Genomic DNA, 23,102 nt, shown 5'->3' with positions numbered 1-23,102 from the left:
GTCTATCTGTCTGTCTGTCTGTCTCACAAAGTAATGGCTTACCATTTCAGCTGTATGTATAATAATATGAATAATTAATATGAATATGAATATGAATAATAAGTCTTTGTATTCACTTCTTTCAGATTTGTTTGAATTATTAACCTCATTTGATCAAACACATTTCATTTCCATGAACAAGCTCGTTCATTTACATTCAGCTAAAATTACACACTGCAGACCAGCAGGTGTTTCCAGAGTGTTCTTCCATCCATGACGTGTGTGTGTGTGTGTGTTTGTTACAGAAATATGCCACTAGATGTAGTTAAGTGATCAAGTTAAGTTTTAGAAATAAAACAGTTGATATGATGAATATTATGGAACCACATTGAACTACATCTTGTCAGTGTTTTCTAACATTCTTAGGTAAAGTTTAAAAATATCCACCACTGTGTTACTGTTTAAACTCCAAAGCTTTTGTGCTGACCAATTTTTTAAAGTTCCTTAACTATCAGCATGAAGGACATACAGACACAGTTCTCTTTTTTCAGGATTGCACTTTTATTAAGCTTCTAATTTGATTACATGCAGGAGTTTAGATCCTTTCTTTCTACAGATTCATCTATAACATCTATAAACTTTTTCTGAAAGATTGATATATGTATAAAGCAATAATCAGGTTCATTCACTGCATTCAGACTTGTTAATCTTCACTGATGCGGCTTTTCCTCCAGCAGACACTTCACATGTTATGACTTTGCTGTTGTCCCACTCGCAGCCGTCGATGGTCAAGTAGCTGCTCAGTGTGAATTTCTTATTGTCTTGCTGCTGTACAGAGCCGGTGATGACTCCACTGGTGACCGAGTTCCCGTTCACGAGCCAGCGGACATCAGCAAAACCGACAGACATGTCACTGGCCAAACACACTAGAGTGGCTTTATTAGACTTCAACTCTTCACTGGACGGAGGGAGAACGGTCAGAACAGGAACCGGGAGAGCAGCATCTGATTCCACACACAGCGGGAGATATTCATTACACAAAACAACACAAATCTAATGTGCAGACAGGAATCTAAGATATTTTTAAAGAAATGCTTCCATTCAGAATGAAGTCATAAATCTGCCTGTGTGGCAGAACATCAGGAACAAAATGAAGCACTAGAACGGATTTATACTTCGTGTTGTGAGAGATTCCATATGAAAGATCGGAATCAACATTTAATAATATGAATAAATTTCAAACTAATTACAAATCAAGAAAGCAAGCATTTCTTTACCTCTTATGTTAAATATACAAAATATTAAAAACTGACTGGAACACAAAGAATAAAACATGTATGAAACATGTCAGAATAAATTTCTCAAACTGGAAAAAGAAATAAAAGTGTGAATCTGAAGCAGTGTAGAAGTCTAGCGTAGGAAAAAAGAGGGGAGAAGTTTTACTTACCGCTGACGATCAGCTTTGTTCCTTGGCCGAATACCACAGTGATTCATTCAGTGTCCTCACACGTACAAAAAGCTCCTCAGATACAGAAGTGAAAGCAGAAGAACTGAAACGTCCTCCAGACTTCAGCTCTCTCTTCTACTGTCTACCATCAGCACACACTCCTTTAAGATCCCGTTCCAGTGGCAGTGAATCACACGTCTCTGTTATACGTTGTTCTGTTCACACGTCCTATTAGGAGGATTAGAGCTCACTGTCACGTCTTTACTGGGACACCTCCTGGACATCATTATCTGACATCATTTTGAGATTGAAGAAGTTTGGATCTACCAGGACTACTTCTTCTATCTGGCTGCAGAACCTGCTGGAGATAAAACCATCTCAGAAATACTTCATCTACTGTATCAAGCCTGTAGGGTTGTGTAGCTAGACAGTAAACATTTTTTACATCATAAATTGAATTTAAAGTGAGCAAAAACTTAAGGGTCAGGATACTTTTGTTTAATTGTTGCTGTAATATTTTCTCTTATACAATGACATTAATATTGTGGAGAAAATGGAATAGAAGGTCATACCGTATCTGTTATCTTTAAATGTGAAAAATTCAAAGTGTCTTTGGTGAACATCAAGTGAGTTTCCACTTTAGTTCCAATGATGCAGAAGTAAGGAGATTTCTGTCATGGTGTATATCACTGTGATACGTTCTCTTTAGCAGAGCTGTCCCATGTCTGACAGTAATACACTGCTGAGTCTCCCACCTCCACATTACTGATTATCAGTTTATCATCTGATTTAGACGAGTGTGTTGATGTGAATTTAGGAGATGAGAAACCAGAGTCATAGCGAGGAGAGCTCCAGCCATGATAGTTCCTTATCACATGCTGAGGAACTCCTGCAGGAATCTGTTTGTACCAGCATGCAGCTTCATTAGTGACAGTCCCCAGATTACAGTCCATGGTGGCCGTCTGTCCTGGAGTCAGTGTGAGAACAGGAGGCTTCTGCGTCACCACAGTCACACCACTGACACCTGGAATAAAAACAGCACACATGTTACATGGCTTCATGCTCACATTAGATGGAGGCTGAATGCTGATGAGCTCCAGAGTTGTGAAATCTTACATGAGAGAGCAGTGAAGAGAGAGCAGAGCGCTGGCAGCATGGTGTCCATGTGTGATGGGACTCTGGTGCTGACTGAAGTGATGAGCGGTGTGAAGAGCAGATAAAGGAGAGACTGCAGGGACATGCTATAAGAGAGACAGGAGGAGGGGCAGAGGGAGGAGATGCTCAACATCACACACCACAGCTGACTCACTACAGTACTGTCATGTGCTTTAGAGTTCACATCTTTACATCTTTACACTGAGTTTTTACAATCAAAGTTATCATGGTCTGGATTTATATCGTCTGTGGAATCCTACTGATTAACTGAGTTTAACTAAAATATCTTTATTAATCATGAACATCCAGAGTTTGTCGTTCTTCCACTCAGAGAGAAGTGAAAGAGAGAAAGAGCATCATTTACATGGAGCTGAAATTACAGATCGGGGTCCAGCAGGTGCATCCTGAGTGAGAGAGGACGTCCACACACTGATTAGGACTCTGAATCGTCTCTTCAGAATCAGAATCAGTTTATTGCCATGTTCTGTGTGTTTCACATGTACAAGGAATCTGCACTCCAGGAGCGGACCTTCAGACCCCTCAAGGTCAGGAGCGATGTCCAGCTGGGGAAAAGGTCCTTCATCTGCAGGGTTGGTCTCGGTAATCTGGTAGTCCATCAACTGAACACGCTCCTCTGATGTTAGGGTGGTCCTCCAGCGTTGTAGGAGCTGATCGACAATGCGCAGGGACCTTAGTCCCAATCACTCTGCCAGGTTCTCTGTTTGCGACAGGTCTGTCCCCGCGACGTTCACCAGCTCCCGGAGTGTCATGACCCTTGAGGAGATGAGTACTCTGGACAATGCAGGGGCGGTTACACCGGAGATGTCCAGACACCTGCCGTGAATCAGGGGCTCCTCCAGCAGCCAGTATAGTGTTCCACAGCCCTTGTTTTGTTTTCTAAAACAGTTCCAGATTTTAAAAAGTCCACAGTAAAAACTCGGTAATCCCGAAACGTCCAGCGTTTTGGTGTCCATCAAAAACAAAGTTCGGTCTAGCCCCAGTCCTCCGACCTTGTGTAAAAGTCCATGGGCTGCTGCTCTCCATATTATGTCTTTGGGACCAGTGAGAAGTCTCTGGAGAAACTGGAGGCGGAAAGCTGCAGTTCTGCTGGCTAACTGGATCAGCCCCTGCCCCCCTTCCTCTTTGGGCAGGTGAAGGACGCTCTGAGGAATCCAGTGTAGACTGTCCCAAAAGAAGTCCACCAGCAGGGCCTGGATGTTCGTAAGCAGGTTCGGTGGCGGATCTACCCATGCCAGCTTGTTCCAGAGGGACGACGCAGTGAGATTGTTAATGACCAGCGTTCTCCCCCTGTAGGACATCCTTGGGACCAGCCGCTTCCACCTGCTCAGTCTGCCGTTTACATGTTCTACAGTGCCTTCCCAGTTTTTATTTAAAAACTCATTATTCACCAGGTAGACACCCAAGTATTTAAAGCCACCTTTTTTACACACTAGACCCCCTGGTAGTAAAGGCTGCTCTCCTCCCCACTCCCCAACTAAAATGGCTTCACTTTTGGTCCAGTTAACTTTTGCAGAGGATAAAACCTGAAAGTCATTTAAAATGTCAGTGAAAACATTCGCATCTTTCTGCGAGTCTGTCATTACTACCAGGTCATCTGTATATGCTAACAGACAGATACAGGTATCAGATGAGGTTCTGCATGGTTCCGATCGAGAATATCTGCTGTGCAGTTAAAATCACCACCCAAGCAATGACACTATTCAGTGTATCTAAAAAACTCATCCTCTCTACTGCACTGGTGGGAGTGTACACAGAGATAAAATCTAAAACCTCATTCTCATAAAATGCTTTTACTTTTAAAAGCCTCCCGTTTAAAATCTCTTCGACTGAATAAGAACACGGAATAAAACTGCGAGCAAAGAGCAGAGCAACACCACCACTGAGCGATGTGTTGTGACTTAAAATCGCCAGCCCATCCCACTCCTTTACCCAATCAGCAGCATTACTGTTATCGCTGTGGGTTTCCTGCAGCATCATGACATCAATCCGCTTTTGCTTCACAAGTTCATATAACTTAATTCTCTTGCTCCATTAACATTCAAGCTTGCAACATGAATCTCATTCATTAAAAAGTATAGATAAAAGAAACAGAGGGTAAAAACCACTCTATCATAAAACACAGCACACATTCTAAAAATCATCCTCAGGATTTTCCTTATTCAGTTTAGTGATCAGTTTCTTTAAGCGATAAACGTCCACATCAATAAAAGCACCTTCTCTTCTGAAATGTTTAACATCATTAATAAACTGTTTCCTGTCTGGGAAAAATTCTTCAATTACCACATTTTTTTGCCACTTGGTGGTTCTCAGAAACTCTTTAATGTCCTCAACAGCGTAAACAACATTTAGCTGTTCCTCTTGTGAGGCGAAAGTAAAAACAGAATCTGACAAACAATCTTCACTGTCTGAGTCTCTGTCATCTGTTTTTGTTTCTTTCTTTGCTTGCTTTTTTCCAAGTCCCTTACCTTGTTTCTTTCTCATAACTGGTACCTTAAAAGTGGGCTCGTCCTCCATCTCCACATCTCCCCCATCCCCATGCACTGGTGTAGTGACTGGTGCTTCCAAGTGACAGCTCTGCACCTCTGTGCCTGCCTCTGCCAGCGCAGGCAGCTCCAGCACTGCACAAGAATCCACCGAGCATGGCCTCTCCGGGTCCGGTTCAGTCAAGCAGGGCTTTTCCTGGTCTCGTTCAATCTCTCCAGATTTTACCGAGACCAGTTCAGCTGAGCAGGACTTCACCATGACTGGTTCAGCCGCATAGGACTTCTCCGGGGTTATTGTAGCTCCAGTGGGCTTCTGGGTTGCAGGCTGGGCTCGGGGTTCACCCTCCACCAGCTCTGGTGCAGCAGCCACTCCGGGGCTTTCCACATCCAGCCGAACTGTAGCCACAGGGGGAACGACCACAGCCAGCTCAGCTGCTTCCTGCCCCGGTCGCTCAAAAACACTGGGGTCACTTTGCTTTTCAGGACAGGCTCGAGCAAGATGCCCTGTTCTACCACATTTAAAACACTTAATGTCGGTATCTGAAGATACAAAGATGTTGTAATCAAAACCATCAACATTGAATTTAAAAACAGCATTTAGCTCTTCCACACCCTCTTTATACACCATGAAAACCATTCTCCTAAAAGACACCAGGTGCTTAACAAGTGAGGACTTGCAGCCAAGGGGGATTCTCTTAATGGGGGAGACCAGACGGCCGTACCGAGAAAGCTCTTTGGTAATTATTTCATCAGAAATAAAAGGAGGGACATTGGACAGTATAACCTTTTTTGCTGGGGAACTTAAGGGGGAAACCAGTCTGAGTTCATTATTAATCACGATTCCCTTCCCAGTCAGTTTAGTCACTTTATCAACGTCATTCAAAAAAACCACAATAGCACTGTTCATGCGGGAGGCAGCGACAATGTTCTCGTGCCCCACCACATCGCCGATCACTAACACACACTCCCCAACACTCGCAGTGGACACCACCCCAACACCATGCCGGCGAGTCAATCTCTCAAACTGACGCGTATTCGGAGTTGCTATGCTCCTCCGACACGCTGCTCACACACACGCACACACACACACACACACACACCACTGCTTGCTCGCTCACACACACACACACACACAACAACATTGATAAATCCAAGAAACAGAAAAAATAGCATTAAATGCCGAAAAAAATTGGCCCTCACACGCTCAACACGCCACCCTCGCTCTTCCGCCACGCATGCGCAGAGAGAGAGAGAGATTAGAAATAAGGGAGATTGGGATTTTTTAAAACAGCAGCGTTAAAAAAAAAAAAAAAAAAAAAAAAAAGATTTGCACTTTGAAATGTTTGAGTGTAAAAGGGTATTAAAAAACAGTTCATCATCATCAGTAAAACAGATAATACTCTTATAGCACCATTTCAGTATAAAAGAGTTTAGGTCATTCATTGATTTAAAAAAATTAAGCTCAAGTTTAACTCTGGCTTTCACTAAAGCCCTGAATACAGAAGTGGGACTGATCACTCGTCTCTTCTCCACTCGGTTTTTGAGAGTTATGTAGATAGACATTTTCGCTTCACCTACAATAAAATTGATCAGTTCCCATTTCTGTTTTTTTGTTTGTTGGTATCCAGCACGAAAAATAAAACGTACCTGAGTCCACTTTTCACCAAACATTAAAAATTGTATCCAGCAGCTCAAACAGAGGGTTGAGTCTTTTACACTCTGAGTAACAATGAAACACGGTTTCTGTTTCATTACAGAAGGGACACATCTTTAAAACATCAGAATTCAGTTTAGAAATTAAAGCATTGACCCCCACTGCACCATGTAAAATTCTCCACTGTAGGTCACCAGCTCTTTTCCTAATCGGCATTTTATAAAACACCCTCCATACCGGCTTAAAATCATCTAAAACCCCAAGTTTCTTCCTCCACACTGTATCCACCTGCCTGTCAAGTTGTCTTTTATTCATCACTTTTACACAACATTTGTAAATTTCTTTCCCTTTTGCTTCAAAAATTGGTAAAACATGTTCTTCTTCTGCATCAAGATAAATGCCCTCATATCCATTTAAGTTGGGTGAAAGCTCAAGTTCAGGAAAGGGGTCACCTTTGTCTGGTGTTTCCGTTCCATCATGATATTCTTTTATCAGGTTCAGCTCATCCTCTGACAGTTTGTTGATCCATCTCTATGCTGTCCTCTGCATGCCGTAGTGACCTCAGGCCAAGTTCCTCTGCCACCGCTCTCGTGTCCTTGAACTCTGGGCCTGCAGTGTCCACTAGTCTCTTGAGTGTTGTGAACCTCTTTGATTGTGTGATGCGTGTGATACCTGGTGAACTGTCCTTAATGTCCATACGTCCTCCTCCCACTAAAGGCTCTTCTAGGAGCCAGTGCAGAGAGACGGCAGGGCCGTGAGAGCCACGTTTAAACAGAGTCCATGCTTTAAAAACACTTTTATAAAAATTAGACATGTTAGAAACATTTAAAACAGTTGGATCCATTAGAAATAAGGTGCGATCGCAATCAAAGTCATTAACTCCTCTTAAAATAAAACTAGTGACATCTAGTATGGTCTGAAAACAGAAGGTTGTGGTTCTACTTCTGACATCCACCAGTCCTTGACCTCCTTCTTCTTTGGGGAGAAATAAAACACTATTTGGGACCCAGTGCAGTTTATCCCACACAAAATTAACCAGTAGAGCTTGCACTTTCTCAATCAACCCAGTAGGGGGCTCTAGGCAAGCTAGGCGATGCCACAGAATTGATGCCACTAGGTTATTAACCACTAGGACCCTCCCCCTGAGGGACATATTTGGTTTAAGCCATTCCCATTTTTTTTAGTTTACCTTGTATTTTTTCTTTGATCCCTTCCCAATTTTTCTTTTCTTCATTTAAGTAAATGCCCAGGTATTTAAATTCTCCTTTTTTCCATTCTAGCCCACCTGATAACTTCGGCAAACCTTGGGACCAGTGTCCTATTGCTATTGCCTCGCTTTTTTTCCAGTTGGATCTAGAGGAAGACACCAGACCAAAATCAAAAAGCACCTTTTCTAAAATCTCAATCTCAGTTTGATTTTGTACTAAAATCATGACATCATCAGCATAAGCAGATAAAACATGTGGAAGAGTAAAACCATTTAAGGAAGCTCGTAGTCTGTGTAAAAAAGGTTCAGTTGAAAGAGTGTATAACATACCCGATAAAGATACCCTTGTCTTTTTCCCCTCTGTACCTTAAAAGGAGCACTTAACCCTCCGTTGATCTTGAGTACACTTTCCACATCCTGGTACATCACCTTCATCATTGCTATAAGACTAGGGCTGAGACCAAACGCCTCCAGGGTCTTCCAGAGGTATTGATGCTCAACCCTGTCAAAAGCTTTTTCTTGGTCCAGTGAAATCAGACCAAGATCGACTGCCAATGACCTGGAGACGTCCAAAACGTCCCGAATCAAAGAAACATTGTCAATGATGGACCTATTGGGCACACAGTATGTTTGGTCTGGGTGGATTACTGAGTCCATGATGTCTCTGAGACGGTTAGCCAGCGCTTTAGACATGATTTTGTAGTCCGTACACAGCAGTGACACTGGACACCAGTTCCTGATGTTCTGGAGATCTCCTTTCTTGGAGAGAAGTGTAATCACTGCCCTCCGGCTGCTCAGGGGTAGACACCTTTTCCCGCAGCTTTCCTCAAGGACCTCCAGCAGATCTTCCCCCAGCTCTTTCCAGAAGAACTTGTAGAATTCCACTGGCAGGCCGTCAATTCCAGGTGCTTTTCCTCCTGGCATGGTTTTCACCGCAGCCTGCAGTTCCTCCAGAACCAGTGGACCTTCTAGTGCTGCATTATCATCTGAGGAAACCTTTGGAAGTCCCCTGTAGAAGGTGTCTAGCAGCTCTTTGTTGTCTCTGTGTTCACTCCTGTACAGGTCTTGATAAAAGTTCGCGGCATACTGTCGGATCTCATTGGTGTGTGTTATATATTGTCCATTTCCTGTGTGTAGTGTGTGTATGTATCTACTCTGACCATTTTTTTTCTCCAGTCCAAAGAAGTACTTTGATGGAGCATCCATTTCATTAGCTCCTTTAAATCTGGACCGGATGAGAGCACCTTGGGCTTTTGTACCAAACAGATCCCCCATTAACGCCTTTTTCGCTTTGAGTTCCTCAACATGCCTTCTATCTCCTGTAGACTCGGCTAAAGCCTGGAGATCCACTATTCCTATCTCCAGGTCTTTTAATGACTTGGTGATGTCCCTTGTGATGTTGACAGTGTACTCACGACAGAGCTGCTGGATTAAAACTTTGCCATAGTCCCACCATTGTCTACGGGAGGAGAATAAAAACTTTTCATTTTTAAAAGAGGTCCAAAAGAATCTAAAAGCCTCCGTAAAATTAGCATCATCCAGTAAGGAAACGTTAAAATGCCAGTACGCACTTCTGTGTTTCTACATCTGATTAACGAATGGTCTGAGAAGCTAACAGGCGTAATTTCGCTAGCTTTAAATACATTAAAATTATGTTTAAAGCAGTAAAACCTGTCTAACCTAGCTAACAAAATAGTTATCTCTAAAATGTGCCCATGTGTACTGTCTTTTAGTTCCATGTAGCCTCCTCCATACCTCTACCAGATCATGAGTTTTTATGAGATGTGTTAATGTGTTCTTGGATGCTGCATGAGGTTCTCTGTGGCTCCTGTCTACTGAGTCGTCTTGTGTACAGTTAAAATCTCCTCCAACAAATAAATAATGGTTTGGATCACAGCTGGTTAAAAGTTCACTTAGTTCGTTTAAAAATAAAACTCTTTCAGGACCTCTGGTTGGGGCATATGCATTGATTAGTGTCAGGTTAAAAAGCTCATATTTTGCATTAATTAAAAGTAACCTGCCAGCGATCACTTCCTGTTTGGTGTAAGACTCAGGTACAAAATGCTTAGCAAACAGAACGCCGGCTCCTGCACTGAGCTCTCCGAACTCAAGGGAACTTCCCCTTCCCATTCTAACTTCCATTTAGACTCATAGTCTTTGTCACAGTGATTTTCCTGCATCAACATTACATCAATTTTCTTTAATTTAATTAGATCAAAGAGTTCTGCCCGTTTTCTAACATCCCTTCCTCCCCTTATATTTAAGGAAGCAATGTTGAAATCCGTCATGAAAAAAAATAAAGAGACAAAGAGAAAAGTAATCCCCATCAGTTCCAGGCTGTAGTTTATACACTCTCCTCGTCTCCCTGTACCAGACCTTGCCTTGTTCTTGTCACAAACTTTTTGAGTCTATACACCTCCTGATCTGTGAAGTTCTTGTTTTTTGTCGTTATTATGGTGGTTGCGGATTCCACAAAGTTGAGTTTATTTGGGAAGTATTGTTCTATTTTGACTCCCTTCATGTTTTTTGTTTTCTGGAGAAACTGTTTGATTTCTTTATCCTTGTATGTTTCTGTTTTCTCTTTAACGGTCTCTTGGTCCTCATCACTGTCTGTTTCTGTATTGGTCTCTGGGTTACTGCTCGAATCTGTCTCGGTTTTTTTATCAGCTGTGATCTGCTTTTCATTCTTTGTTTCGACTGGACCTTTCTTTCTGGATTGAGCTCCACCGCTTCCTACTTTTAGCTTTCTCTTTGACCTGACTGGAGCAAACTCACTGTCATCTATGGCCATGTCTGTTCTTTCATACTCATCAATGTTTTGGCTGTTATTTAACTGTGTGTTATTTTCAGTGTTTTTATTCATGTTACCTTGTGATTTTTCGATTTCTGTCTCTGTATGATTTATTTCTGACTCAGTGTTTTTTCCCCCTTCTTGACTTTCCATGGTTGGTTCCTGCTGTTTGTTTTCTTCCTGGCCCTCTGTTTGTGTGTTATCCTCTCCACTGTCCTGTTTGTTTTCACCTTGTACCTCATCCTGACAATTCTCATTTACTGTTTCTGTCTCCTGTTCACCTGCTGCCTGTTCTTTGGGACAGTTCCTAGCAAGATGCCCCTCCTGACCACACCCGAAACACTTCAAACCTCCAGAAGTTGCATAAATAGTGTATTCTTCTCCATCCAGCTTAACTTTAAAAACAACATTGAGGTCTTCATCTCTGTTGTTAAAAACTACGAAAGCCTGTCGTCTATAGGAGAAGATATGCCTGAGCTCGGGGTCTTTGCAGCCTGTCGGTATCATTTTAATAGGTGATACTACTTTACCGTACCTGGACAACAGTGATAGGAGATCTTTATCGTCAATGAAGGGGGGCACATTAGACAAGATCACACGTTTAGCGGGGGTGCTAAGGGGAGAAACTTTCATCAAGGTCCCTTTTATAACAACGCCCTCCAAAATCACAGTCTCAGCTTTCTGAACCTCGTCCACAAACATGACCACAGCCTTATTCATCCTCACGGCAGTAACAATGCTCTTCGCACCGATTAGTTTAGCCACCGCCGCAGCGCATTCCTCCACCGAACACGCTGCCGTGACCAACACTTTAAACCCGGGGCTCCGGGTTAGAGTTTTAAATGCCATGACTCCGGCAGCGAGCCCACTGCACCGGCGTCACACACACACACACTGAAACACACACACACACTCAAACACGCACACACACTCAAACACACACACTCAAACACACACACACACTCAAACACACACACACACTCAAACACGCACACCCGCACACACACAATAACCGCACTACTCACCACTCACGCTCTTTACACACCATACAATACAACGAGTATAGCAAAAAAGATAGAAAATAGAGTTTTCACTCGCACGCTCCGTCCACGCTCACGCACTCACTCACGCATGCGCAGAGAGAGAGAGAGAGAGAGAGAGTTTTGTGCAGTTCAGTCCTGTGTGTGTGTGTGAGAGAGAGAGAGAGAGAGAGAGAGAGAGGTGTGTGTGAGAGGGGTGTGTGGGGTGTGTGGGGTGTGTAAGAGTGTGTGTGAGGGGTGTGTGGGGTGTGTAAGAGTGTGTGTGAGGGGTGTGTGGGAGGTGTAAGAGTGTGTGTGAGGGGTGTGTAAGAGTGTGTGTGAGGGGTGTGTGGGGTGTGTAAGAGTGTGTGTGAGGGGTGTGTGGGGTGTGTAAGAGTGTGTGTGAGGGGTGTGTGGGGTGTGTAAGAGTGTGTGTGAGGGGTGTGTGGGGTGTGTAAGAGTGTGTGTGAGGGGTGTGTGGGGTCAGCCACAATGCTGTTAGTTTTGCGGATGCAGCGTGTGGAGTAAATGTCTGTAATAGAGGGAAGAGAGACTCTGATGATCTTCTCAGCTGTCCTCACTATCCACTGCAGGGTCTTGCGATCATACACAGTACAATTCCCAAACCAGGCAGTGATGCAGCTGCTCAGGATTCTCTCAATGGTTCCTCTGTAGAAGGTGGTCAGGATGGGAGGTGGAAGATGAGCCTTCCTTAGACTTCGCAGGAAGTAGAGACACTGCTGGGCGTTCTTGGTGATGGAGCTGGTGTCGGGTGACCAGGTGAGGTCACCTGAGCCAGGTGAACACCAAGGAATTTGGTGCTCTTCACAATCTCCATGCTCCCTGAGGAGTTCCAGTGCTCAGTGTGGTGGTGCTGGAGATGCTGTTCCTGATCCGGACTGACTGAGGTCTCCCAGCTTCTTGATCAGGTGCTGAGGAATTATTGTGTTGAATGCTGAACTGACATCTATGAACAACATTCGTACATAAGTGTTTTTATTGTCCAGGTGTGTGAGGGCTGAATGTAGGGTTGTGCTGATGACATCGTCTGTGCAGCGATTTAGACGATATGCAAACTGCATGGGGTCTAGTGATGGTGGCAACATGTTCTTGATGTGCCTCATGATGAGCCTCTCGAAGCACTCCATGATGATGGGTGTGAGTGCAACAAGATGGTAGTCGTTGAGACAGGACACTGAAGACTTCTTCGGCACAGGGATGATGGTGGTGGTCTTTAGGCATGTTGGGATGATGGCGCTGCTCAGGGAGATGAAAATGTCAGTGAAGGCATATGCTACCTGTTCTGCACATTCCCTGAGCACTCTGCCAGGGATGTTGTCTGGTCCAGCAGCTGTGGGTTTCTGTGGGTTAACTCTGTGTAGAGTTTTTCTCACATCTGCTGTGGTAAGACAGAGCAGCTGGTCCTCTGAAGGAGGGATGGTCTTCCACGCTGTCACGTCATTCCATGCCTCAAACCGAGCGTAGAAGCTGTTCAGCACATCTGGAAGGGAGGCATCACTGTCATAGAAGCTGGCCTGTAGTTGGTGATGGACTGGATGCCTTGCCACATGTGCTGAGTGTCACCACTGCTCTGGAAGTTGCCGTGGATTCTCTGGGAGTGTGCATGCTTTGCCTCCCTGATGGCTCGAGACAGTTTGACCCATGCTCTTCTTAGGGTGTCCTTGTGTAAAGTTCTGAAGGCAAAGTCTCTGGATTTTAGCAGCACACGCACCTTTTGCGGTCATCCATGGCTTCTGTTTTGAGCGTGTGGTGATGGACTTGGAGACGTTGGTTGCAGCCTCCCTGAACATGTCCCAGTCAGTGCACTCAAAACAGTCCTGAAGAGCAGAGATGGCTCTTGCTGGCCAGGTTTTAACCTGTTTCAGAACCGGTTTAGAGCATCTGAAAAGTGGTCTGTATGCTGGATTTAGCATAACAGAAATGTGGTCTGAGGAGCCGATGTGGGGGCGGGGCTGTGCATGGTACGTGCTGGGAATGTTTGTGTAAACAAGATCCAGCACTTTCCCTCCTCTGTTTGCAAAGTCCACATATTGATGGAACTTAGGGAGAACAGACTTGAGATTTGCATGGTTGAAATCTCTGGCGATAATAAACAGTCCATTGGGGTGAGCATTATGCAGCTTGCTAACAGCTCTGTAGAGCTCACTTAGCTCCTTAGCATTATTGCTGGGGGGAATGTACTCTCCGACATAAAATATGGTGGTGAATTCCCATGGCAAATAAAAAGGCCTGAATCTAACAGTCACAAACTAGAGATGAACAGTAACTACAAACAAGCACAGAGTTCTTGCACCATTCCGTGTTGATGTTGTCAGTGGTTGCAGAGGGAAGGGTCAGGAGATTCAGGTTGAAGCGCTCACACAGACTTCACTTTATTAAACACCAGAGAAGAGAATAGACAAACTGAGATGCTTCCAAAACTTAGGTAACTGCCACTGCAGGAGAAACTAAGGAGGGCTAGTCAAAGAGCATTACAGAAAGCACGCAAACTCAAAAACAGTCAACAATACTCGCCAACGTCTCTGACGAGTATGGCCTTTAAATAGTCTTTCGGCTAATTGTCAGCAGGTGCACCGGCGGCGCTCAGGTGACTGGGGCGTGATGACGTCACAGTGTCCTGCAGATCCGTGACAGATGTAAACACACACACCACCACCACGAGTCTTACTGCACAGTGCTGCACTCCTGTCGGCAGAAAATGCAGTTAACCTGGCTAGATTTAACCTCCTAACACCCAAGCTTTGGTCTGGCTTGCATTTTAGATTTCTTCTAGCTATTTTGAGGAACAAATAAATATAATAATCAGATATTTTTGAACATGAAGGTTCCAGTTACAAGGAATTAAGTATTATAATGCACACAACCAAAATGTGATGTCCTCGTATGAGGACACCAGGTTGTAGGAGGATAATTACAAAAAATTACAACATTGGTAAAGGTCTCATATGTAGATCACCTGATCACATTGAGATCATTACAACCAAACACCTGAACTGAGAACATGGTACAATCATGAACCATCTATTATGTATTTAATCAAGACACAGGAATAGCCATGCTTGTCTGTGAACAGCGTCAAACTTTAATGAGTCCAAACTGCACAAGCGCATGATAAAAGCCAGGATAAGAGGATTTAGTAAAGGAACATTCTATGCACATTGTATTATGGATATGTGAGCAATACACTACACCATCAGTGTCTGTTTTCATAAAACTGCAATAAAAGGTCATACCAAATCTGTGATCTTCTACTGTGAAGAATTCAAAGTGTCTTCAGTGAACATCAAGTGAGTTTCCACTTCAGTTCCAGTGATTTGAAGTTCAGGTTTTTGTTGTTTCTGGTGTTGTGTGAAAGCAGAAGTGAGTGTGAGCAGTGAGGAGGTTTTTGTCATGGTGTATATCACTGTGATACGTGCTCTTTAGCAGAGTTGTCCCATGTGTTACAGTAATACACTGCTGAGTCTCCCACCTCCACATTACTGATTATCAGTTTATAATCTGATTTAGACAAATGTGTTGATGTGAATTTAGGAGATGAAAAACCAGATCCATATGAAGGAGAGCTCCAGCTATGATGGTTCTCTAACACATACTGAGGAACTCCTCCAGGAACCTGTTTGTACCAGCGTGCAGTTCTTTCAGTGACAGTCCCCAGATTACAGTCCATGGTGGCCGTCTGTCCTGGAGTCAGTGTGAGAACAGGAGGCTTCTGCGTCACCACACTCACACCACTGACACCTGGAATAAAAACAGCACACATGTTACATGGCTTCATGCTCACATTAGATGGAGGCTGAATGCTGATGAGCTCCAGAGTTGTGAAATCTTACATGAGAGAGCAGTGAAGAGAGAGCAGAGCGCTGGCAGCATGGTGTCCGTGTGTGATGGGACTCTGGTGCTGAGTGAAGAGATGAGCAGCGTGACGAGCAGATAAAGGAGAGACTGCAGGGACGTGCTATAAGAGAGACAGGAGGAAGGAGGGGCAGAGGGAGGAGACACTCAACATCACACACCACAGCTGACTCACTACAGTACTGTCATGTGCTTTAGAGTTCACATCTTTACATCTTTACACTGAGTTTTTACAATCAAAGTTATCATGGTCTGGATTTATATCGTCTGTGGAATCCTACTGATTAACTGAGTTTAACTAAAATATCTTTATTAATCATGAACATCCAGAGTTTGTCGTTCTTCCACTCAGAGAGAAGTGAAAGAGAGAAAGAGCATCATTTACATGGAGCTGAAATTACAGATCGGGGGCCAGCAGGTGCATCCTGAGTGAGAGAGGACGTCCACACACTGATTAGGACTCTGAATCGTCTCTTGAGGAAAATCTCTTACTGTGACAAAACCCAGACTAATATGTAACATTAAAAAAACACAGTTATTTCTATGTGTTCCTTTTAATGACGTGTTTAAAGAAGTGAACATTTAAATCTCTGCTTCACACACAGTTTAATCCCACAGACACTAGTGTACTAAATATACTGGACTACAACCAAAATTCATTTGGTTTGGACCCTTTATATTCCAGATGTCACTAAAGTCCTGCTAAACTGGGTCATGTTCTTTATTTTTTTAAAAGAAAGCCTTATTTTAGCCATGTGGAAACATGTTTTAACAAACAGCTTATCATCTTTATTTCTAAAATCTCTGCCCTTGACATTCTAATTTCCCTTTACTTTTTATTCCTGTACCTTCCTTTATTTTACTTTATTTATATCTATATTTCCTTTTCCTCCTTTTCCTTCCTTTTTGTACAGAGTAGTTATATGAATAACTGTAATCATCCTTTCAGCTCAAACCATTCTTGCAATTCTTCATGGACATTCAAAGTACCTTACAGACTCCATCACTAATAATTAAAGTCAAAGAACATCGATCATACAACAACCCAGCCAACATGTATATGTGGGCCCCATATGGGCTGTATCTAGGTGGCATGGACTCCAAGTGGGCATGGGCTGAAAATGGGCAATTTATGTGGGTCCCATGTGGGTATGATAATATGGGACCTTCATAGGATCCAAGTGGGCAAAATGATTTCACACCTAAAATATATCTTTATACCTTTAAACGTTTTGAAATAATTAAATGTGGTTACTAATCACTTTTAAACAACGAATATCACAGATTTTTGATATAGCTATTTTTTAAATTAAAATGCATTATTTTCCATTGTGTTCCATTGTATATTTCCATTATTTTATTTTATTTTATTTTGTTTCTTTGTTTGAATGTTCAGCATTTCAGTGTTCACTTGCCTGTGCATTTATCAAAATGTATTTAACTGGGAATGAGGAGAAATCGGAAAGGAAGACATTTAAATGGGTCTCACTGGACCTACCTGTTCAATAAGACCTACTCACTCACTGACAACACCTTCCGCTTGACAAAGTAGTCCTACTGCTTTGAATGCTTCCTTACGAATTTCTTCTTATAACATTATATCATAATATCATGTGATCTTAGTTGAAAATAAGCGGACATTTAAAATGACAGCTTTTGAATATTTTAAATATTCGAAGTAGAGGAAATCCTGCCATGGCGTAAGGATACAGTTTCTTCCAAACACGTGGAACCCGCGGACAAACCCATATGGGGCCCGTGTTTCAAGCCCATATGAGGCCCACATGGGCCCCACCTTGCAATGTTGGCTGGGACAGTGACTAACAGGTGGGAGGGAGATCATTTCATCTGCTGAAGGCAGCTGAAGGATGTGGATGTGGAGCGAAATAAGCGGGTAAATGCATATTTTTTAAAGATATCTTTATTATTTATCTTTATTATCTGTGGTCTCAAGCATCGGGAACTTTGTTTTGACAGTTTAAATGATCTTTAAAATTAATTAACCGCTAAACTAATGTTAATAACTTTTCTGTGGGGGGTTGGGGAGAAGCGTGAAACAGTTATAATCACTTAAGTGTGTGTGAGAATTAAAATATGGTTATATGTGTTGATAGTGATGTGTAGCGGTTTTTGTTTCCTGAGTGTGAACACAATTTTGTTTATTTTCTGCTTTCCTTGTGTATTTTGTGGCTGTGTAAGGTTAGTCGCCATTTTTTCCCCTGAGGTAAATGTGACTTTACCGTACAGCCAGCTGCTGATGAGGAACGAACGGAGCGCCAATTTACAATAATTAGCACAATTAGCATAACTGTGAATTCTGAGGTATCCGATCAGGCGTCTAGAAGAGTAAAGTGGTGAATTTGAAACAGTTCTGACACCAGGCCCGGAGTGGTCATCAGGTGAACCGGGGGAATTCCCGTTGGTCAGCTCTGTCCTGCTCATAACAGGGCAGAGACTCACTGGATTTTATTTCACAGACAGAGAAAAACGTATATGTGCTTAAGTTATTGTGTGTGACTGATAATTACACTAATTACACTATATTTGGATCTAAATCGGCACATAATGACACCGTGCATTAAAAAGAGCCGTTTTCTTTTGTCAGAGAGCGTGCACGTTTTGATTTTGGGCTAAACTGACCTTTTACCCTGTAAGTAGATTTTCATCATTAATATCACTGAGTACTTGAATGTACAATGACACTGGAACAGGGACACCAAAAATAAAGTGTTACCATAATATACAGTTGGACATTTCAGATGTTAATGTGCATTTGCTTTTACAGGTGGACTGAAAAAGAACACAATGACTGAAGATGTAAACCAAAAAGAGGCAGAAAAGGCTCTCCAAATGGTTCACTGGGGCAAGAGACAGGGGTGGAAAGAGGGCCATTAGAGCACAGCAGGAGAGAAGACCATCTCCGGGAGTGTCTGGATACTGTAATGTTCAACAGGTTTTTTTTATTTTTTATTTTTGTATAGTTTTTTTTTGTACTTCTACTTTGTTAGTGTAGTTCAATTAAAAGAGCACTCATGTTTCTTAAAAGGGGCAGTTCACCCAAAAATGAACATTCGGTCATCACTGACTCCCCCTCAGGTCTTTCCAAACCCTTAAGACTTTCGTTCATCTTTGGATCACAAATTAAGATATTTTTAATGATATCTGCAAGATTTATGTCCCTCTGTTGAACGTTTATTCCCCTCAAAATTCTGATGCTTCAGAATATTTGTAAAGAGATCAAAAATAAATCAAAATGAATCGAGCGGTTTAATCCAAGTCTTCTGAAAAGTCATTATGACTTTATATTATGAACAGATCGAATTTAGGTTTTTATTCACATATAAACATCGATCAGCCAACAATGTTTACAGCATTCAGTTTTGTTAAATAGAAGCACAAGCATTTATATGTGAATAAAACCTTAATTAAATCTATCAGATAAAGCGATCATGTCTTTTCAGAAGACAGTAATTAAACTTCTTGATTCATATTAATTTATTTTACCACCTTTTTATGATTTTTTTTGAAGTGTCCGAGTTTTGGGGAAATAAACTTTCAACAGAAGGACTGAAATCTCAGATTTCATTAAAAATGTCTTCATTTGTGTTCTGAAAATAAATTAATTTCTTGTGAGTTTGGAGAAACATGCAGGTGAGATTATGACAGAATTTTCATTTTTGCATTTTTGGGAGAAATATCACTTTAACTTTTGACTGTTTATTTCTTTTTCCCCAAATGTTATGTACCATTGGTTATATAAGACCAGATGCTGGTAGAGTATCATATGTGAGTTTTACTGTTAATGTTGATGTTCAAAATTTTAGAAAAGCCTGAAAATTTTGATTGAATGTGTCAGATAATAAAGATGATAATAGAGTATTTGATATACTGAACCTTTACAGCATTTTGATTTCTGATTTTTAAAATTTCACCGTTTTCATGTTTTTTCTTTATAGACTCTTACATTTAGACATTTACCAAAGTAAAATCCTGATGTTGCTTTTATCACTTAATAAAAAAATATGTTTGGGATAGCACCAGAATGTAAAAATCACAGGTAAATTAAAAATAAGAATTAAATACAAACTGTTTGAATATAAATAATTATACTGTTCAGGTAAGATGCCTCAAAACACACACACACACCCATGTGGTGCTAGTCCAGTACCCACTGATAAACCTATAATGGGCCCTTGTATATACCACATGGGCTTCACAAAGTGGGACCAATATGGGCCTCATGTAGGTTGCCCAGTTGGACCACACATTTGCCCCAGTCAGAATATACGTGGGATTCATATGGGCTAATTTATATGGGGCCCACATGGAACCCGCGGACAAACCCATCTGGGGCCCATTTTTCAAGCCCATATGGGGCCCACATGGAACCCGCAGACAAACCCATCTGGGGCCCATTTTTCAAGCCCATATGGGGCCCACATGGAACCCGCGGACAAACCCATCTGGGTCCCATTTTTCAAGCCCATATGGGGCCCACATGGAACCCGCGGACAAACCCATCTGGGTCCCATTTTTCAAGCCCATATGGGGCCCACATGGAACACGCGGACAAACCCATCTGGGTCCCATTTTTCAAGCCCATATGGGGCCCACATGGAACCCGCGGACAAACCCATCTGGGGCCCATTTTTCAAGCCCACATGGGGCCCACATGGAACCTGCGGACAAACCCATCTGGGGCCCATTTTTCAAGCCCATATGGGGCCCACATGGAACCCGCGGATAAACCCATCTGGGGCCCACCTTGCAGTGTTGGCTGGGTAAAGTCCTGCTAAACTGCGTCATGATCTGGGACTGTCCTTTCATTTTTATTTTTTTTAAAAGAAAGCCTTATTTCATTACAGTGGGAACATGTTTTAACAAACAGCTTTGTGATGAGGCCCAGTTTCTCTCTTTATTAAAATTAGATACTCTCTCAGGTCTGAGGTCTGATATTCATGACTTTTTTCCAGAACATTTCATCATCCTTATTTCTAAAATCTCTGCCCGTGACATTCTAATTTCCCTTTATTTTTTATTCCTGTATCTTCTTTTATTTTACTTTATTTATATCTATATTTCCATTTTCTCCCTCCTCCTCAGACAGTTAGATAGTTGAGGATGGGTTTGATGTGTGTGTTGTGGGTGTGGAAGAGCTTGGTGGCCTGTTGACTGTATTCTCATATGTTATGAATTGTATTTCAGTCCTGCATTTTGACAGTTTGGGTGAGTCTGTGTCCACTGTCGCTGGTGACCGAGTGGAAACTGATGGGGTCTTCTGCTGCTGTAGGCCATCCACCTCAGAACTTGAGTATGTGTAATCTTCCTTTCAGCTCAAAACATTCTCACAATTCTTCCTGTACAGCCAAAGTGCCTGACAGACTCCATTGCTAATAATTAAAATCAAAGAACATCTTCCATAACGCTCTCATATGTAGATCACCTGATCATACCGAGTTCATTACAACCAAAGAACTGAACTGAGAACATGATCATAAACCATCTGTGCCTGTTTACATAAAAGTGGAATAAAAGGTTGTACCGTATCTGTGATCTTCTACTGTGAAGAATTCAAAGTGTCTCAGAGACAAGGTCTGGGAGAGAGAATGAATGCAGACAAATACAGAGATGTACTTAAAGAAAACCTGCTCCAGACTGAATGCAACATTATAACCTGAAAGCAAGAACTTGAAAAAAGTCTAAAAGTGTGTCTTTGTTTTGTGATTTTGGGTTATGATGTGTACATCAAAGGTTAAGTGTACATTTTTTCATCTTTAATTAAATCTATAAATTAATCAAGTGAGCAAAAACTGAAGAGTCAGGATGATTTTGTTTAACTGTTACTATAATAAGTTCTCTTACACAATCAGAGTATTATTGTAAAATAAATGGAATAAAAGGTCATACTGTATCTGTGATCAGTAAATGTGAAGAATTCAAAGTGTCTTCAGTGAACATCAAGTGAGTTTCCACTTCAGTTCCAGTGATTTGAAGTTCAGGTTTTTGTTGTTTCTGGTGTTGTGTGAAAGCAGAAGTGAGTGTGAGCAGTGAGGAGGTTTTTGTCATGGTGTATATCACTGTGATACGTGCTCTTTAGCAGAGTTGTCCCATGTGTGACAGTAATACACTGCTGAGTCTCCCACCTCCACATTACTGATTATCAGTTTATAATCTGATTTAGACGAGTGTGTTGATGTGAATTTAGGAGACGTGAAACCAGATCCATATTTAGGAGAGCTCCAGTCAGGATAATGACTTATCACATACTGAGGAACTCCTCCAGGAACCTGTTTGTACCAGCGTCCAGAGTTCTGAACAGTCCCCAGATTACAGTCCATGGTGGCCGTCTGTCCTGGAGTCAGTGTGAGAACAGGAGGCTTCTGCGTCACCACAGTCACACCACTGACACCTGGAATAAAAACAGCACACATGTTACATGGCTTCATGCTCACATTAGATGGAGGCTGAATGCTGATGAGCTCCAGAGTTGTGAAATCTTACATGAGAGAACAGTGAAGAGAGAGCAGAGCGCTGGCAGCATGGTGTCTGTGTGTGATGGGACTCTGGTGCTGAGTGAAGAGATGAGCGGTGTGACGAGCAGATAAAGGAGAGACTGCAGGGATGTACTATAAGAGAGACAGGAGGAGGGGCAGAGGGAGGAGATGCTCAACATCACACACCACAGCTGACGCTCTCCACAGTGGTGTACTACATACTGAACACTCACCTCACTGTTATTATTAACACTCCACACAACATGGCTTCATGCTCACATTAGATGGAGGCTGAATGCTGATGAGCTCCAGAGTTGTGAAATCTTACATGAGAGAGAAGTGAAGAGAGAGCAGAGCGCTGGCAGCATGGTGTCTTGCTGAAATGTCCATCCTCGTTTCATCTTCATCATCCTGGTAGATGGCAGCAGATTTCTATTAAGAATGTCTCAGTACATTCTTAGATTCATCCTTCCTTTAATTAGATGAAGTTTGCTAATATCGTATGCTGAAAAACAGCCCCACACCATGATGTTCCCTCCTCCAAACTTCACTGTTGGCATGGTGTTTTTTGGGTAAGGTACAGTGCCTCTAAACATGGTGTGTATTATCCATCCTAAGTGTTCAGTTTTGGTCTCATCAGACCAGACTGTATTCTCCCAGTATTTCACAGACTTGTCCACATGGTGTGCAGCAAACTTAAAATGAGCTTCAACATGCTTTTTCTTCAGCAATGGAGTCTTGCGTGGTGAGTGTGCATACAGGCCATGGCGGTTGAGTGCATTACTTATTTCTTTTTTTATTTGAAACATTCGTACCTGATAATTTTAAGTGTTTCTGCAGATCTCCACAAGTGGTCCTTGGCTCTTGGACAACTCTTCTGATCATTCTTTTCACTCATCTGTCAGAAAGCTTGTGAGAAGCACCTGATCATGGCCTGTTTATGGTGAAATGATGTTCTTTCCACTTCATGATTATTCAA

General features: G+C 42.3%; 1 protein-coding gene and 1 gene segment (V, D, J or C); both read right to left on the bottom strand.

Moving 5' to 3' along the window:
* Positions 1-531: 531 nt before the first annotated feature.
* On the bottom strand, positions 532-15,694 carry LOC131348410 (immunoglobulin lambda-1 light chain-like). Its single transcript, XM_058383311.1, has 6 exons — positions 15,608-15,694; positions 15,371-15,515; positions 2,543-2,667; positions 2,125-2,450; positions 1,427-1,460; positions 532-983 (listed from the first exon to the last, which is right to left on the bottom strand). Exons 1-6 carry the CDS (start codon positions 15,645-15,647, stop codon positions 661-663), a joined length of 993 nt encoding a protein of 330 aa, XP_058239294.1. The 5' UTR covers positions 15,648-15,694; the 3' UTR covers positions 532-660.
* Positions 15,695-21,564: 5,870 nt separating this feature from the next.
* Positions 21,565-22,302, bottom strand: LOC131348406 (immunoglobulin lambda variable 3-21-like). The segment is given in 2 exon segments: positions 21,565-22,038; positions 22,131-22,302. Coding segments are annotated over 2 exon segments (507 nt in total).
* Between the last annotated feature and the right edge of the window lie 800 nt (positions 22,303-23,102).

The sequence above is a fragment of the Hemibagrus wyckioides genome, linkage group LG28 (assembly GCF_019097595.1).
Source record: "Hemibagrus wyckioides isolate EC202008001 linkage group LG28, SWU_Hwy_1.0, whole genome shotgun sequence".
NCBI classification, from domain to species: Eukaryota; Metazoa; Chordata; class Actinopteri; order Siluriformes; family Bagridae; genus Hemibagrus; species Hemibagrus wyckioides.
The sequence above is the reverse complement of the archived record's forward strand: the minus strand, read 5'-3'. Positions and strand labels throughout refer to the sequence as shown.

Excerpts from the sequence above, each read along its gene's own strand:
- LOC131348410 (XM_058383311.1), bottom strand. The coding sequence starts at position 15,647 with ATGCTGCCAGCGCTCTGCTCTCTCTTCACTGCTCTCTCAT. Across the intron at positions 15,516-15,607 it reads TCTCTTCACTGCTCTCTCAT|GTGTCAGTGGTGTGAGTGTG; the intron begins GTAAGATTTCAC and ends TTTTTATTCCAG. Across the intron at positions 2,451-2,542 it reads TCTCTTCACTGCTCTCTCAT|GTGTCAGTGGTGTGACTGTG; the intron begins GTAAGATTTCAC and ends TTTTTATTCCAG.